Below are 18,302 nucleotides of genomic sequence, written 5' to 3'. Positions count from 1 at the left end.
TGAGCATATTTGCATCATTTTCTGCAGCTAAATAATATATCTTGGACATCTTTTCCCTCAGTATATATATATCTGCTTATTCATTTTTATTTTTTATTTTTTTTGTGACAGAGAGGTACAGATAGGGTCAGACAGACAGGAAGGGAGAGAAATGAGAAGCATCAATTCTTCGTTGCAGCTGCTTAGTTGTTCATTGATTGCTTTCATATGTGCCTTGACCAGGTGGCTACAGTGGAGTGACTGACCCCCTGCTCAAGCCAGCAACCTTGGGCTTCAAGCCAGCAACCTTTGGGCTCAAACCAGCGACCATGGGGTCATGTCTATGATCCCATACTCAAGCCAGCGACCCCACCCTCAAGCTGGTAAGCCCACACTCAAGCCTGAGGAGCCCACGCTCAAGCTGGTGACCTCAGGGTTTTCAATCTGGGTCCTCCATGTCTCAGGCCGATGCTCTATCCAGTGTACCACCACCTGGTCAGGCTAGATCTACTTATTCTTATTAATGACCACAGTGTTTTATAGTTTAGATACACCAATCATTTATTTAGCAGATCTCCTATCGATATATAAATGAGTGGTTTACACTCTTTGGCTATTAGAAAGACATCATTGCCTGACCTGTGGTGGTGCAGTGAATAAAGCATTGACCTAGCCTGACCTGTGGTGGCGCAGTGGATAAAGCGTTGACCTGGAAATGCTGAGGTCGCCGGTTTGAAACCCTGGGCTTGCCTGGTCAAGGCACATGTGGGAGTTGATGCTTCCGGCTCCTCCCCCCTCCTATTTCTCTGTGTCTCTCTCTCCTCTCTAAAAATGAATAAAATAAAAAAAAAAGCATTGGCCTAGAATGCTGACGTCACTGATTCAAAACCCTGGGCTTGCCCAGTCAAGGCACATACAAGAAGCAATCAATAAACAACCAGAGTGAAGCAAATATGAGTTGATACTTCTCTGTAAAATCAATAAATAAAATCTTAAAGAAAGAAAGACATCAGTGAAATTCTTTCTGTAAGTATCTTTGCTTACTTGTGCTCACGTTCTTACAGGATACGCTCTTAAAATTGTTCTATTCCCATTTAAGAAGGTGGACACACACATTTGAAATATTGTAGCTCTTACCAAAATGCCCTCTACAAAGATTGTCTTGCTGCACATTCCCAGGGATAGCATGCATGTCTCCACTTCTCCACATCCTCACTCACCCTAGGTGTTCCTTCCTGCTTCTTGATAGAGGATGTAGTTGCAGCTCTGTCTGTAGAAACCCAGTAAGCAGAAGTTCCCCGCTGATTTCCATTGCACAAAACCAAACATGACCCAACCGGTGCTGTCTTGGTGCAAGAAAGCTTTTTCATTGAGCAAAAGGCCTGTGGCTTCCCTTAAGGTCAGGGGTCCTAGAGGACAGGCTCTGTTGGTTTGCTTGTGAAAGCAATGGCCATCCTTTGCACGCATAGAGAGGTAACAGTCTGATGTTAAACTGGGCATCTTTCCTAGTCTTCATTTCTCCTACCCACTCCCTACCACTCTTGCAGGAGGCAAGGTGTCCTCTGTGCACATTTCTCTGGTGGGGAGGGTATAAAGATTAAATTCTTAGCTTCTGAACTCCTGGGTAGACTTCTATGATTCTAGAATAGAGAAGAATGTCTTGAAAACCATGCTGTCAATGCAAGAGGGTTGGAATGGTGTTTTATTTTTGTTCCTACGTCTACAAGTGTACCTTTAATTTTTAAGAGTGTTGTGTAAACAAGTGTACTTTTTTAGGTTTGCTCGCTTGTATTGGGGCAAAGCACTGTGTGTATAGTCTATGGAAGGCTGTGGTGCTTGCCCTCAACGCAGCAGATTGCAAATTGTGGATTGCCTTCCTGCTTGGGAGGGGCGATTGTCTGCTACTGTTTGCTGAAGAAGGGGTTTTTGCACCCACCCTGTTTGGCTGGGGAGTGCTGAGGCTGGTGGAGGCCTATGAGTTGGGGTCAGTTCGGAAAGCTGAGGGGCTTGGGAGTCCTGCCTGCTTCCTTGTCCACCATTTCGAGACTTCAATAAACAGAATGACCCACCGTTTTCTGGCTCCACTGTTCCTTTACCATCTGCCTGAATCCAACCTGAACCTGCATGACCATGGTGAAGGCCTCTGGCTTTACAAAGAGCCAAAATTCAGGAGGACTTGGCATACAATCCACACCATCATCATAGGGACTGTGCATCTTGACTTGACATTATTTTCCATTTAAAAAATGACCAGCAGGGGCCCTTCTGGCCAGGTAGCTCAGTTACATAGAGTATCGTCCCCATATGCCAAGGTTTGCAGGTTCAATCCCCAGTCAGGGCACATACAAGAATCAATCAGTGAATGCATAAATAAGTGGAACAACAAATTGATGTTTCTCTCTCTCTCCTCCTTCCTCTCTCTCTCTCTCATGCCCTTCTTCTCTCTAAAATCAATAATTCTTTTTTTAAATGACCAGCAGAGGCCCTGACCGGTTTACTCAGTGGTAGAGCATTGGCCCTGCGTGTGGATGTCCTGGGATTGAGTCCTGGTCAGGGCACACAGGAGAAGCACGCATCTGCTTCTCCACCCCTACCCCTCTTGCTTCTCTCTCTCTCTCTTCCCCTTCTGCAGCCATGGCTCGATTGGAGCAAGTTGGCCCCAGACACTGAGGATGGCTCCATGGCCTCTGCCTCAGGCACTAAGAAGAGCTCAGTTGCTGAGCAATGGAGCAACAACCCAGATGGACAGAGCATCGCCCCCTAGTGGGCTTGCCAGGTGGATCCTGGTTGGGGAGCACTGGGAGTCTGTTTCTGCCTCCCTTCCTCTCACTGAATAAAAAAAAAATGACCATCAGATAGGAAAACTACATGAAATATGACTTGGTTTAGAAGTTGGTAGGCCTCTGAGAACACATTCAGAATCCCACCACTGTGGGCTGAGCACTAAGATAAGAGACCACCCCCCTCATAGTTTGAGGGAAATCCTAATCTAGAAGCCCTTACCTGGCTTCCATTAATTACCATGGGAAACTGCAGGCTCCATGGAGCAGTACTGTGTTCAAGGCACCACAGTAGCTGAGATTGTCCACCCAGATAGGCCTAAGGGAGGGTGCACCTCACCGAGTCCCTCATACCCTGTTATGGGCAGGTGGTAGCTCCCATGCTCCCTGAGCCCCCAGAAGTAGTGCAAGGGCCAATTCATTGGAAGAGTCCTTAGGTAGGGACAACTAGAATGCAGAACATTTGGCATATGGACATTAAAAGCAGAGATGCTGGCCCTAGTTGGGTAGCTCAGTTGGTTAGAGCATCGTCCCACTATGCCAAGGCTGCAGGTTCGATCGCCAGTCAGGGTGCATACAAGAATCAACCAATAAATGCATAAACAAGTGGAACAACAGATCAATGTTTCCCTCTCTCTTTCAAATATCAATAATTTTTTTTTCTGAAGTGAGAAGAAGGGAGGCAGTCAGACAGACTCCCGCATGTGCCCAACCAGGACCCATGCAGCATGCCCACTAGGGGGCGATGCTCTGCCCATCTGGGGCATTGCTTCATCCCAACCAGAGCCACTCTAGCGCCTGAGGTGGAGGCCATGGAGCCATCCTCAGCACCCGGACCAACTTTGCTCCCTTGGAGCCTTGGCTGTGGGAGAGGAAGAGAGAGACAGAGAGAAAGGGGAGGGGGAGGGGTGGAGAAGCAGATGGGCGCTTCTCCTGTGTGCCCTGGCCAGGAATCAAACCTGGGACTTCCACATGCCGGGCCGATGCTGTACTGCTGAGCCAACTGACCAGGGCCTATTGATACATTTTTTTTAAAGTTCTGGCCAGGTGGCTCAGTGATTAGAGTGTCTTCCTGGCATGCCAAGGGCGCAGGTTTGATCCCCAGTCAGGGCACATATAAGAAGCAGCCAACGAGTGCACAACTAAATGGAACAACTAAGTAAAACAAATTGATACTTCTCTCTCTCTTTCTCTTTTCCTCTCCTTCTCCCTCTTTCCTTCAAATCAGTGGGGGGGGGGGCGGGGGGACAGAGGATGACCTTCCACAGCCAAGCGGAACAAGCTGTACCTGATTCGAAGCCAGATGGCTAGGAAGATGCCAGATGGCTAGGAAGATGACCATGGACCCAGTCACCACTATCCCATCCTTGCTGCCATGATGTTATATAAGCCACCTCAGATGCTACTCCAGCAAAAGGAAAGGATAAGAGTAATAATTACCCAAAAACCGTTATTTTCTCAGAAGATAGGAAACGACACTGAGTTAGCAACACAGTTTCCCAATTTTGAAAGAAACCAGAGGCTATGAACTAAACTGAGTTCAGTTACAAAAATTAAAGGAGCATTCACCTTTTGTAGGCCGGAGTACACAGTCACAAAGCAAAACCTGTTACACGTCCAAAAGGAGCACTAGCAGCTGTTGCCAGGTACCAAGGGAAGGGGCCAGGAGGATGGGCCAGCCTCAGGGGAGAGGGGTTTGGAATTCAAAGAGGATTTTGTTCATTTATTTTACTATTTATCTCTTGGCCTTTCCCTTCAGGGTTCCACTTTGAATCCTAGGCTGGGAGGCAGGCATGAGGGAACCCACGCTGCTTTAGGATCACCCCATAAACGTAACCAGAGGGGCTAGGGGCGTGCAGCTGCATGTGGCTGCATCGCCCTGGCAGCAGGGGCCGGGGCTTCGGGCAGCGCCTGGCACAGGGCACAGGAGTGGTACCCACAGCAGTGAGTGTGGCTGCAGCCTCTGCTAGGTGCCCAGTGGCACCGATGGTGGTCTCAGCAAGGACAGCCTGTCGCAGGGCCATGTGGGACACTGTCATACAACTTAGCAGAACCAGAAACTGGGGCAGTGGGGCAGGGAAAGGAGAAAAAATTAATAGCAGGCATCCCATGTGTATGACCAGATTTATTTATGAACATATGAGAGACGCCCTCAGAGCCTTCCAGCAAGACTTGTCAGTGGTTTGGGTCATCCTGCAAAAGTGCAGGGCAGGCCCTGGCCGGTTGGCTCAGCGGTAGAGCGTCGGCCTAGCGTGCGGAGGACCCGGGTTCGATTTCTGACCAGGGCACATAGGAGAAGCGCCCATTTGCTTCTCCACCCCTCCGCCGCGCCTTCCTCTCTGTCTCTCTCTTCCCCTCCCGCAGCCGAGGCTCCATTGGAGCAAAGATGGCCCGGGCGCTGGGGATGGCTCTGTGGCCTCTGCCCAGGCGCTAGAGTGGCTCTGGTCGCAATATGGCGACGCCCAGGAGGGTCGCAACATGGCGACGCCCAGGATGGGCAGAGCATCGCCCCCTGGTGGGCAGAGCGTCGCCCCATGGTGGGCGTGCCGGGTGGATCCCGGTCGGGCGCATGCGGGAGTCTGTCTGACTGTCTCTCCCTGTTTCCAGCTTCAGAAAAGAAAATGCAAAAAAAAAAAAAAAAGTGCAGGGCAAGAGGCAATAAAACTCCAATTCCCACCCCCCCTTCTCCAGCCAGTATGGCCTGGGAAAACACAAGGCAGAGTTTTTCTCTGGTATGTCTCTGCTCACCCCAAGTTCCTTCCCCACCCCTGGCTAATTTTCAGGATAGACTCCAAACTGAAAAACATTTTTCAAAGGCATGTAAATGTCTTCAGCAAGTATCAGGAGTTCCCAACAGTACATAGCTGCAAACCACAGCCACCTCCTGCCTGTGTGTATTCTGCTTTGAGTTTGGGGCAGGAGAAGAGTCTGCTTACGGGCTATGGCTCCCAGAAGGACACAGCGGGTCAGACCGCCATTGTGGAACCACTGGCCACCCCCATGGGCTCCCAGTCCCCAGCCCTTCCCACACAGGTCCTCCAGACCCAAGTCCCAGGTGGTCCTGAAATGCCATGCAGTCTCAAGGCTGCTCATACAGTATGGCTGTGCAAACCAGCCACTTGTTCCTCAGGGAAAATGACAGCACTCTTTTCTACCCTGCCTTTCAGCCAAGGAGCCAAGGATCTTAACTACAATTGCTCAACTAAAGGCTATTTTTCTGGGCTGCAAGTCCTTGTCCAGTGTGAATATGCAGGACGGAGCCAGGAGTACAAGTGCATGCATGGCTGTGGTTCCAAGGAGGCCATGTGCCCCTGCTCTTTACAGAATCCCATCTGGGTTTTATTTTGCAGAGGCCACGGCCCTTTTCTGTGTATCCAGGGAGAATTTGGGGGACTAGCTCTCACCTTACAAAGAGGAGGCCTTGAGGGTAGAGCCTAAATTTGACATTGGGTCCCAGGACATCAGCCTGACTTCACCCGAAACTGCATTCATGGTCTGGGTTAGTGTCGCCAGCTGGGCTGGGCCAGTTACCACCTTTCCACTTGGCCATGGTGGTCTCCCAGTTGAGAGGTCAGAAAAGGAGCTGACTTGTTCTCTCAGGCCCACTGCACTCTGAAATTGCCACGCCAGAACACTGGTGTTCCTTGGCTCTGAGTAACACTACTTCTGTGAGCCCCAGGGCGCAGTGTGCACACACTCCTGTGGGCTGTGTCGTGTCTGAGTATGTCTTTTTTTTTTTTTTTTTTTTTTACAGAGACAGAGAGTCAGAGAGAGGGATAGACAGGGACGGAGAGATGAGAAGCATCAATCATTAGTTTTTCATTGCGCGTTGTGATACCTTAGTTGTTCATTGATTGCTTTCTCATACGTGCCTTGACCGTGGGGCTACAGCCGACCGAGTAACCCCTTGCTCGAGCCACCGACCTTGGGTCCAAGCTGGTGAGCTTTGCTCAAACCAGATGAGCCCGCACTCAAGCTGGCGACCTCGGGGTCTCGAACCTGGGTCCTTCCGCATCCTAGTCTGATGCTCTATCCACTGCGCCACCGCCTGGTCAGGCTGAGTATATCTTTTTAATCCACTTCCTTTCTTTATTGAACTTGGTAGGTCCCTTTCATTGTCCTTGGAAAACTATAACCTTAATCTTAACATGCTTAAGGAATCAAAATGAAGTTATATTTTTAAAAGGCTTTTAGTTGACATGGGTGCACCTGAAGGAAAGCGGGGACTTGCTCAACACTTAGCAAATCCACTGCATCATGACTCCCAGAACATGGGGACCCAGGGACAGGGACCGCAGGGTGCCATGGCACAGGCTGTGAGTCAGCCTGCTAGAACCGCAGTGTTTTTAATACACTGTCTAGCTGAGTTGACTGAAGACAAGTTGTTCTTTTTTGTTTTTTTCTTAAGTGAGAAGCAGGGAGGCAGAGAGACACTCCCGCATGCGCCCTGACCCAATGGGATTCACCTGGCAAGCCCCCTACTGGGGATGCTCTGCCCATCTGGGGCTGTTGCTCCATTGCTTGGCAACTGAGTCATTTTAGCGCCTGAGGGAAGGCCATAGAACCATCCTCAGCACCTGGGGCCAACTTGCTCCAACTGAGCCATGGCTGCAGGAGGAGAAGAGAGAGAGAAAAGGAAGATGGGGAGGAGTAGAGAAGCAGATGGTCACTTCTCCTGTGTGCCCTGACCGGGAACTGAACCCGGGACATCTATACACCTGGCGGATGCTCTACCACTGAGCCAGCTGGCCAGGGAGACAAGCTGTTTTGAAACAATAAGCAGCGGCCGTGTGGGGGTCCTGCCCTTTTCTTGTCTGACTCAATTCCCGTTCAGGCATTAGCTTATTTGGTGCAGAAAAAAAAGGAAAATACAGAATTGGCATCCATTGTTAGGCATCTTCTGTTCCTTAGACCCTGCTGGGAAAGGCCTGAAGCCAGCAGCCTAGTCCTATGAGGACACTCGTATCTGTGATCCAGGCAGGGGTACGCTGGCCCGCTCTGAAAGGGCAGCTTTGAGAAGAGGCCACTCGATGCAGGCTCCATGGTATCACCTTAGATAAGTCACCCTTGATTTCTACGTGCACCCCAGATGCTCCTCAGAAGAAGGTCAGTCTTTAAAACTCGACCAGCAGAAGGTAAAAATGGAACCTGTGGTCTTTTCCAAGGTTTGATTAGAGTTTTTAAAAGATACTTCTGGAAAATGATCTGGACTAAGATGGAGGACTGGTGAGCCCAGGTAGTGGGGCTTTTCCGAAGGACTGTGGTAGATGTGATCGTGGCTTAGGGCTGAAAAACACAGTGGACCTCCAGGGTCAGAGCTGCATGGCTCCCGTGTAGGTACAAAGGAAGTGCCCTGCTCTCCCACCCAGAAAGACACATGGGCAGGTTGGAGTTGTATCAGTTGTATGATTTGGAGAAAGTCAAATCCCTTGTCTGTTTTCTTACCTGAAAGTGATGAGCAAGGCTAGGAGGGCCCAACTTCGCTAACATCTCTAATATCTATCCACTCTAAATTCTGACTTTTAACAGGTCCCAAGCAGAACAAGTATCTGTTTCTGCCAGGAGTAGACTGGGCAACCATTGTGGGGCATGCATAGCCCACCTTTTATCTAGCCTGGAAATTCCCCTAACCTAGGGGGCATGACTCCTCTTGAGAGCTGGCACCTGCAGGCTAGGTCTGGGCACAGCTCCAGCTTGAGGCTCTTAGCAGAACACACATCAAAACCTCCAGGTTAGAGTAGCTGGTAGGGGTGAGGGTGGGGACTTCCTATACTTATTTATCATTGAGGTTTCTGTGAGGAAAAGTACTGGGTTTGAGAACAGCCAGCTCTGTAGCGGGCAGCTACTGAAACAAGTTCCCATCAGATAGGGTCTCTATGTAGAATTGAAAAGGAGGGGAGAACCCCCTAGTCTGGTTTTTAGAGGGGAACTCCTATAAGTGAAAAGCTGTGGCCTTCACCAGGGAGTCCATTGTCCCTCAGACAGCTCGTGGGCAGCCTGCTGAACTTGACCATCACTGAGGTGCCGTCTGCGCCAGCCCACCGCGGATTTTCCCTGCCTGGTGTGGCCACAGCCTGCTCATCTGAGCATTCAAGCCAGGGAATGATGTCTCCCCTGAGGCGTCCCCTGAGGCTAAATGGAGTAGGCCCTCTTTTCCTGTGGAGCAGAAATGAGAGCCAGAAACAGACTGAGAGCCCGCCCTGCTGAGCCAAGAGGCGGCTAGAGCCATACGAAGCGCATTAACTATTAATAATTTCCAGTTGTTTGCTCGCTGGATTCGGCCGGTTCTCCAAGCCTCTGCAGGCCGGGCTCTGCTCTGGCTTCCCCAGACCGCCAGGGCTGGAGGTATTAGCGCCTGCCGGGCCCCACTGGGACAGGGCGAGGGGACAGGCGCCGTCAGGGGCCTGGGACAAGTGGGGTCGCACGTCCACCTGCAGCGGGCGGGACCGGACGTGGGGCCGCATGGGGCCCTCGGGGAGGCCAGCCCGACGCCCCTGGCGCGCAGGGACCCGCCGCTCCGGGCTGGCTGGGTAGCCGGGCGGAGCGCAGAACGGGCGGCGCACCGCGTGAGTGCAGCGGCCCCTGGCGCCCGGCCTCGGGCTCGGCCTATGCGGGACGGCCCGGCGGGCGGGGCGGAGCTAGGGGCGGAGGACCGAGGGCGGAGAGCGGAGGGCGGGCCCCGGGCGCGGCGGCGGGCCAGAGCCGGACGGCGCGCGGACGGCGGGCAGGCAGGGGGACCGGGCGGGCAGCGGCCCCGGCCCGCGTCTGCGCCCCTCGCTGGTCCGCGGCCCCGGTCCGGGCCCCGCCGCGCGCACAGCCACAGCCATGGTGGGCCGGCTGAACCTGCAGGATGTGCCCGAGCTCGTGGACACGAAGAAGAAGGGCGACGGCGTCCTGGACAGTCCGGATTCGGGGCTGCCCCCCAGCCCCAGCCCCAGCCACTGGGGGCTCACGGCGGCCGGCGGAGGCGGCGGCGGGGAGCGCGCGCAGGCACCCGGAGCGCTAGAGCCCGACGTGGCGGCAACCCCCGTGGTCCTGGTGAGTGACTCCGCCCTGGCCCTCTCCTTCCCCATCCCACCCGCAGCCGGGCCAGGGAAGACCACCAGCCGTTCATGCGGCCCCTTTCGGGGCGCACCGTCGGCGCCGCCACCCTCCCGTCGGGACGGCGTGGCCATAGCTGTGAGCCTGGGGCGGGAGCTCTGCGAGTGCCTGGCCAGCTGGAGCCGGTGGCTGGAAAATTGTCATCGCCTAGGAGGCGCGGGAGCCCCGGGCGAGTCAAGCCGCCGCCTCCTCCCTTCGGGGTGGCAGCCCCTGGGGCTGCCAGGCTGTGGCTCGGCCACATTCTTGCCGGGCCGGGCTGGAGGGGGTTCCGGGCCACAGACTGCGTGCCTGGCACTCCCTCCCGGGCTTTGCCCCTGCGGACGGCGGTTCCCAAGGGCCTTACGCCTTCCAGCTGGTCTAGGAGAGAGTGGTGTGCTCTGGCTCCCCAGCTGTCCGATTTAGAGAGCGAACGGGGCCAGCCTTTGGGGACTATGTTAATGGCCTTGGAGGGACCTTTTGAGCCTCCCACCTCCTGGTGGCCTCCCACTTAGGGGTTCAGCCACTTAACCCATATCTGGCACGCGATGGGTGGGAAGCCTTTAGGTTGGTGGAAACTTTCGAAAATGAATCCTTTAATTAAAAAAAAAATTTTTTTATTTAAAGAAAAACACAGTCTCTGTTGCCTTAGCAATTGCTCAAGTGGTGGTGTTGACTGCCTTTACCTAGAGCTTCGGGGAGGCAATATCCTGCCTTCAAGTCAAAGCTCAGAGTGGGGTTCTCACCCCAGCCCTCCCCCTTGGGGGTGGGTGTCTACGGTCTTCTCCCTTGGGGTGAAGTAATCAGTGGCTGCTCCTTAAGGACCCACACACCTTGATCGTGTGTGGAATTCTTGACCCACTGACCCCGTCTCTCCATGGACATCTGTGCATTCTGTCCTCTGCATTAGAAGGCAGCACTAGCTTTAACTTGGCTTTCAGAACCCTGGTGATTTGGCCCTTTCTAGGCTCATCTTCCACATCCCCTGACCACAGGCTAGTGCCTCTAGTGCTGCTCCGTCCACTTGGCATGGCTTTTCTCTCCAAGCTCATCTCCTTCTACCCCTCTCCACGCTCAGTCAGCTTTTCCACCTGTCAATTCCACCAGTCCCTTCAGTGTCCAACTTGTTACTTCCTCTGGGAAGTCTTCCTTGATGCTTCCCAGAGCCATGCTAGAACCTGTGGCTTCATCTTCATTCCCTGGTGGCACCTTTTTTATGCGTTTGTTATAACTTCTGCTGCCCTTTCCCACCCCTGGACTGCACCTGGAGCCAGGTGTGTGCTCAGTGCCTGTTGGGTGGACAGGAATGAGGGAGCAGAGAAGGGAAGGCAGGGGCGAGAGAACCAAGTGCTTGTGTGGATACCTGAAAGAAGGCTGTAACTGAGTGTCGGAGAGTCCGCCTACTACTCTCGTGGCTGCATGCTGCAGCCCAGGACTGTCTGGAAGGTGCCCTCTAGGCTGGGGAATGTCTGACAGCCAGAGAGCTGGGGGCAGAGCAGGGCCCACTGTCTGGACTTGGGGGCTGTTTCCAGAAGCTCTGCAGCTGCCAGTGCCCACACTTCACCCCTCCCCCATCCACTGACCTTGTTCTCAACCACAGCCCCTCCCACTGCCAGGGCTTATTAAACTCTCCACCCAAGTTCAGGTGCTGGACCCTCAGGACCCTTACCCTTTCCCTGACCTGCCCTCGTCCCCTTTGGTGTCTGTATTTCCAACCTATAACTTCAATGATACCTTGTCCTGGTAACACAATCAATATCTTAGAGCGAACCTTCTAGAAATGTCTGTTTCCTTCTCTGTCTGGAAGATGTGGAGGTGGGACTGCCCCACAAGTGTGGATCCCTGCCCAAGTGTGGATCCTTCTCTCAAAGTGGACAAAGAACATGACAGGTTCCCCAGTAAACTTGGCAACCCCAAGGGCTGCTCTCTGTTGCAGTTAACACGGAAGGCCCACTTCCCGTCAAACCCGGTGAGAATTAGCACCTGTGTCTAGGATGGAGTCTTACTTACTGAAGCTGCCTAATGAATCCGAAAGTCCAAAACTGACCAGACTAGAAGCCAGTTAACCTCTAGGCATATTGTACTCTGGCTCTTTGAATTTTCTGGGTAGTAGAGAGTGACAATGAGAGCTTTTGGTGTGTTCAGCTTACCAGTGGGGGGTGTAGAATCCTCTGTCTTGTTTGGGGGTTGATCTCCCCAGAGACAGAGAAGGTGGGTGAAGTTGTACTGAATCTGTAGTGTAAAAAAATCCCTGGTACAATTATTTTGTTTTGGCTTTCTCTCTCTCTCTCTCTCTCTCTCTCTCTCTCTCTCTCTCTCCTTGGTGCCATGACTCGGATACGTACCGTGTTTTGGCTTCTTCTAAAGTGCTGCTGAGACAATGACAGGGTTGGGGGCACATCACTGAGGGTTCTGGTTAGTGGAGCCCGGATGACCGAGGTTTCCCGGCTGCCTTGCTGCAGGATGGCACAGCAGCCCCTGGGTCTGGCTCGGTGATGCCACCGAGCTTGTGTTTGTTTCCTCTTTTTTGCCTTTCACAGAACCTTGTATGGGAGGGGCACCCCCTTGGTGTGCAGCTAGATCTCAGAGGACATGTGCTGTGCTGTGACTCCTTTGTAGGCATACAGCACGTTCATGATAGACCTGGGATGCGAACCCAGACCTCTCGGCTCCCTGTCCGTTGCTCTTTTCAGCCCTTCTCTGGCATCATTTCCAAGAGTGGGGACCCAAATCACAGTTGGGCCCTCAGCTGGAGTTTCAGACCCAGGATCTTCTATGCGGGAGATGTCCACTTGGCCTTGTGGTCTAACTGTGTTCTCCATCCTCACAGAATCCGGCCTCTCTCCCCACTCCCCTGGCCTCCGCATGCGCACCAAGGTTATGCCCCCTGTCCTTTGGCGAAGGAGTGGAGTTTGACCCCTTACCACTGACGGAAGTAAGGTAAATACAGCAGGCTCTGATTTAATTTTATTGGTAAATTTTTAATTTTTTTGATTCTAGAAATTCTTGTTATTTTTTTTTTTAAATTAGTTAATCACAAAAGTGTGCCAAAGATTATTCATAGTTTGGTAGGCACTTTTTCAGATTTTTTCCCTGCATTCTAACTAATTAAATCTATAGACACAATTTTTAAAATAAAAACAAGATCATGTTACACATCAAGTTCTGCAGTTTGGCCTGGCCGGTTGGCTCAGTGGTAGAGCGAGGGCCCAGTGTGTGGATGGCCCAGTATGTGGATGTCCTGGGTTGGATTCCTGGTCAGGGCACACAGAAGAAACACCCATCTGCTTCTCCCCCCCACCCCTCTCACTTCTCTCTCTTTCTCTCTTCCCTCTCCCTTGCCACCCTGTAGCTATGGCTCAATTGGAGCAAGTTGGCTCTGGGCACTGAGGATGGCATCTTGGCCTCCCAAGAGCTCAGTTGCTGGGAGCGACACCCTAGGTGGGCAGAGTATCGCCCCCTAGTGGGCTTGCGGGGGATCGTGGTAGGGACACATGCAGGAGTTTGTCTCTGCCTTCTCTACTCTCACTGGAAAAAAAATAAAAGCCCTGCTTTTTCTACCTCATAGGTCATAGCCATAACATTTAAAAATTTTTCTAATAAAGTAATTCTTTCAAGTGCTGGTCTCCATTTCCCTACCCCCACCTAACCGCCCAACCCTGCTTCAAGGTGCTGTAGCTTTGTTTTATGTTAGAATGTCCCTGGGAAAGTACCATTCTTCCTTTGGGGATGTATCATCCAGGATTATCTGGGAGCAGAGATTCACTGAAGAGGCTCTGTTCAAGATATGTCTTTTTAGAAAAAGGAATTTTACTTTTGGGAGCTGGTGGTTTTATAGCTGGAGTTTCAGCTGCCTTTACACAAAGGGCCCTTTGATGAGGAACAAAGGAGGCTCACCAGTTTAGAGGTGAGCAGTTGAGCTCTTTATTCCTGCAGAGCTTGTATTTTGAACAAAATGAGGACATGACTTCATGACATTAGTTTTCACCAGCCTCTTACCTACTTGCCCAAGGAGAATAGGCGTTTCCTTCCAACTCATTGAAAAGAATGCTGATTCTTATGCCCTGACCAGTGGGTTGGGGCTGGCAGGGCAGTGCTGTCAGACATGTCTGTGTGTGAGACTCATACATGTTTTAGTACTTATGAAGCTGCAATAATTACACAGGAAAATGAACTAATGCTTGGCTTATATTAAAAAAAAATTAACTCCAAAATTACCAAAGAAGGACTTAAAAAAAAAAGTACCTGCTGAAAAACATTGATGTTTGTTCATTTTATAGAAATCAAGATCGTAACTGGCTTTGATTGACAAGGTCAGGTCGCAGAGTCCCAGGTCTCAGCCCTATCTCCAAACCGAAGACCAAGGTGGATCAAGTACTAGTATTTGGTATCACCAAGCATTCAGAACCAGCACCCAGGATTTCTGGGTTCCTTCATCCTCTCTTTAAAGAGCTAATTGATCACTTCAGGGGATAGCAGTACTGTTCACTCCCGGTGTAGCAGTAGAATTCACATCATTATATAATAATTACCACAAACAGCATTTGCTGTGTGAATATCCTAACCAGTTCTCTTTTTTTTTAAATTTTTTTAAATTTGTTAATTTTAGAGAAGAGGGGGGGGGGAGAGAGAGAGAGAGAGAGAGAGAGAGAGAAGGGGGAAGAACAGAAAGCATCAACTCCCATATGTGCCTTGACCAGGCAAGCCAGGGTTTTAAACTGGCAACCTCAGTGTTTCCAGGTTGACGCTTTATCCACTGCGCCACCACAGGTCAGGCTCCTAACCAGTTCTTATTGGGCATCTTTTACAGAAGAAGGTAACTGAGGCTTGGAGAAGTTCAGAGGTAAGGTCGGCAACTTGACTGAGCTCTCAGAGCTTAAGTAAATGGGCACAGACTCCAGGGCCAGCTGCCTGCAGTGAGAAACAGGGAGTGCAAGGGGAACTCTAGAATCTCGCCCACCTGCATTTCAATCCCAGCCCCCCTAACTTACTTCCACTGTGGCTTTAACCTCCGCACTTTGATTTCCTCTCCCAGGGATGTTGGGACAATTAAAATTAGATGCGGGAAGTAAAGAGCTTCGAATAGTACCAAACGGTAAGTGCTGTAGTAACTCTGTGATGCTTCTGACTAGAGTAGCCGCATCTGAAGGTCTGCACCCCAAAAGCGGATCACAGTCACAAAAGGGACTCCAGTGCTCCTAGCTCAGAGGACTGTCTTCATGCTGTCTTCCATCTCTCACCCAGGTACACTTCCTCGGTCAAGTATGACTCAGAGCGGCACTTCATTGACAACGTCCAGCTGCCGCTGGGCCTGGCAGTGGCTTCTTGCAGCCAGACAGTCACCTGTATCCCCAACTGCACGTGGCGCAACTATAAGGCCGAGCTGCGTTTTGAGCCCCGCCACAAGCCAACCCGCTTCCTCAGCACCACCATCGTCTACCCCAAGTACCCCAAGACCGTCTACACCACTACCCTGGATTACAACTGCCGCAAAAAGCTGAGGCGGTTCCTGTCCAGTGTGGAGCTTGAAGCCACAGAGTTCCTGGGCGGTGATTACCTCTCGGATGAGTGCTGACTCCAGCGGGCTGGGTGGGGCCGGACCGGCCCCTCCGCTGCCCTGGTCGAGTTGGGCCACGCTGCCCTCTAGTGTAATTCATGCCCCTAGGAATCTAGCCTAGAGATACCTCTAAGCCCAGCCTGGGTAAGAAAAAAGAAATGTCACGGCATCTTCTAATAATTGAGAGAATTTGTTTTGTTTCGTTTTCACTTTCAAATTGTTTTTAAAAGGAGTGTATTTCTAGTTTGCTGCTGCATAGTTTCCCTAAAAGTCTCAATTTGATGAAGAAATAAAGAGACGACCAGAGCGAAAGGAAAATGGCCACAATTTGAAAAAGGGAGGGAGGGGAGAGCTTCTCTCCCATTGGTCGGTGTGTCTGAGAAAGAGTGTGGAAAAAGTCTCTGGAATGGAAAAAGTGAGTTCTAAGAACTGTAAGCCCCGGGTGTCCTCACTGCTGTGAAGTGGTGCTAATTCAGTAAGCTGTGACACCCATCTGTGTTCAATCTGTGGAGAGATGTGTTCCATTCCGTTTTTTATTTCCATTCCTATTTCTATGTCCTGTCAACCGAAACGCTTGGGATTCTCTAAATCTTTTTCACAACATCAAAAAACCCCAAGCCGCAAAATAAGATTTTTTTTTTTTTAACAACAAAAAAAGAATAGAAGGAAAGGTTCGTCCTGTTTTCACCTCTTTGGGAGGGTCAGGTGAGCTGATGGCGGAGTCCAGGAGCAAGGGCTTCGGTTCCGGTTCCTTCCACCGGTTGCTTCTGAGCTGAGGCTCTGGCACAGCGCCTCGCACCCTTGGCATCTGCTGATGTCTTCACAGGCTTGTGTAACTCTCCTGATATGTATTTTGGGGTTTCCAAATACTTTCCTATTTTTTCATAAGGCAAAACATAGCAGAGAGGAATAGCATGTTCATTTGAGAGAACCGGCATTTTAAAAAGAGTGCTTGGGCAAAATGCTTTTGGGGATCAAACAAGGGGGTTTCACTCACAGTGGGAACCAGTGCCCACACCTAGGACCTGCCGCCGTAGGGGAAGAGGCAGATGTAGATGTTTCTGGTATCCGGTCCATTGGGATGGGTGTCCTCTCTGGGGACCCTGGGTCGCCGGCTCTTAGGACTTTGAATATGTCAGCATTGCAGAGGAATTCTGCCAGCGCCTCAGGTCCACGCCAGATGCACAGACGTTGCTCCCACCTCCCTCTCCCAGGTGAAGCAGAAGGTGGAGTCCAAGTAGGGACCAATGTCACAAGTCCAACTCCAAACTGGGTGCTGTCGTGATGGCACACATTTCACTTAAGTGTACATTTTAGTGTCAGTGACACTCACGGTGTTGAGCGTGATCTGAAGAAACTTTTGTGAATTCAGCTGAACCAGCCTCAGAAGCAGGGACGGCGGCTGGGCCAGGAGCGTGCAGTGGGCCGGGCTGCCTCTGGCTTCTCCCCCCTACCCGCCCGCCCTCACCCACAATCACTTATGCTTCCTGCCAGCCTCTGAGGTTTTTGAGTGAAAAAAAGTGGCAGATGGCTTTTTCTTTTCCGATACTGGAAAGAACGAACCATGACTATTCCCTCTGAATACATCCAAGTGATGTCAAGTGCTCGGGGGTTACGGAGTATTGTAAGCTCGACTCCCCCTACATCTCCAGGTTTCTGTTGATGGCTTGCAGCTGCCTTGGAAGCAGAATATTGATAGCTGTGAGTACCCCAGAGCCACAGCAAGGACTTTGGTTCTGAGGAGAGCAGGTGCGATGATAACCACACTCTCTGAAAGTCATTGGAGGCCTGTTGAGCCAGGTTGTCTGGTGTCCTCTTCAGATTGAACCATGTTTAGTATGTCAAGCTCCTAACTGGTTGGGGCCCCACCCCCACCCCCTTGGAGCTTGCGGAGGGCCCTGAGTTTGCCATGGTGGGGCAGGGCGTGGTTCCCCTGAGAGGGGCATTTGAGGGCCCTGTGGTCTCCTTGATCATGCAGAGCAACAAATGCTGCCTATGTTTAGAAAAGCAAATTACATGGCATTTATGATAAAAATGGGTTTTTCTCTTTGATTCCATAATCTTGTCATTTGAGACAAGTGGTAAATGTAATTTTTAAATTATGTTAAGAGAATTCCCAAGGCTTTGCTCAGGCCCAATGGGGACACTTGAATGAGCTCAGAACTGTTGTGGGCAGTGTGCCAGGCGAGACAAGGGCAGGAGAACGTCGCCTCTGACCACAGCAGTGTGTTGAGCTGTCCACATGAGCTTTTGTCTTAGCGGAATTGGGTTAAGTTCAGGCAGATCATTCTAGGTGGGGAGAGAATCTGAATTAGATCAGTAAAGTAAGTAGACGGGAGCGATTGTGAATGTGTAATGCAAATGGAAGAGCAGGTTTTATTTTGTTAAGTTATTCACTGGGGAACCAATTTTAGTTATTTCTAATCCTTTTTCTTCAAACCTGCTTGGCTGAAAGTTTCAGAAGAGGAAGCATGTGAAGACACAATGGGATACTTCAGGCTAGATAAATAATGTTGATCAATGGTGGATTCACGCTGGTTTGCAAGGTGGAAGCAATGATTTTTAAAACTCATTAAAACCAAACATTTCTAAGTATATCTGGGAGATACAGTTTACTTATGAATTAAAGTCTTTATTCTCAGGCTCTTAAATTATGGCTTTCATATAATAAGGATGATTTGTATTTTCAGAAAATAAGTTGTTTTCTTTTCAAATCCGGACCTTTTAAAAAAGAATGATTACCTTCTCATTTGACACTTTTCCTGTTTCTAACCTTTGGAAATCCAAAATAGTATTTGACAAAAGCGCTATTGTTTAAACTTATCTTTGACATCTGTCCCACTCCATTTTGCTTTGTGACTTCTTCATTTAACAATAAATTATCTAAAAATAAACCAAATAACCTTAGA

General features: G+C 50.7%; 1 protein-coding gene across 1 annotated transcript; it reads left to right on the top strand.

The window, feature by feature from the left end:
* Nucleotides 1–9,252: 9,252 nt before the first annotated feature.
* On the top strand, nt 9,253–18,289 carry RFLNB (refilin B). Its single transcript, XM_066263090.1, has 3 exons — nt 9,253–9,797; nt 12,667–12,776; nt 15,081–18,289. The coding sequence occupies exons 1-3, from the start codon at nt 9,585–9,587 to the stop codon at nt 15,409–15,411; spliced, it is 654 nt and encodes a 217-aa protein (XP_066119187.1). The 5' UTR covers nt 9,253–9,584; the 3' UTR covers nt 15,412–18,289.
* Nucleotides 18,290–18,302: the final 13 nt, after the last annotated feature.

This window comes from Saccopteryx bilineata, chromosome 2 (assembly GCF_036850765.1).
Source record: "Saccopteryx bilineata isolate mSacBil1 chromosome 2, mSacBil1_pri_phased_curated, whole genome shotgun sequence".
NCBI classification, from domain to species: domain Eukaryota; kingdom Metazoa; phylum Chordata; class Mammalia; order Chiroptera; family Emballonuridae; genus Saccopteryx; species Saccopteryx bilineata.
This window is presented reverse-complemented; position numbering and strand designations above follow the sequence as displayed.

Coding starts and splice junctions, on each gene's coding strand:
- RFLNB (XM_066263090.1), top strand. CDS start 9,585: ATGGTGGGCCGGCTGAACCTGCAGGATGTGCCCGAGCTCGTGGACACG. Junction 9,798..12,666: donor CGGCAACCCCCGTGGTCCTG/GTGAGTGACTCC, acceptor CCATCCTCACAG/AATCCGGCCTCTCTCCCCAC. Junction 12,777..15,080: donor TTACCACTGACGGAAGTAAG/GTAAATACAGCA, acceptor TCTCTCACCCAG/GTACACTTCCTCGGTCAAGT.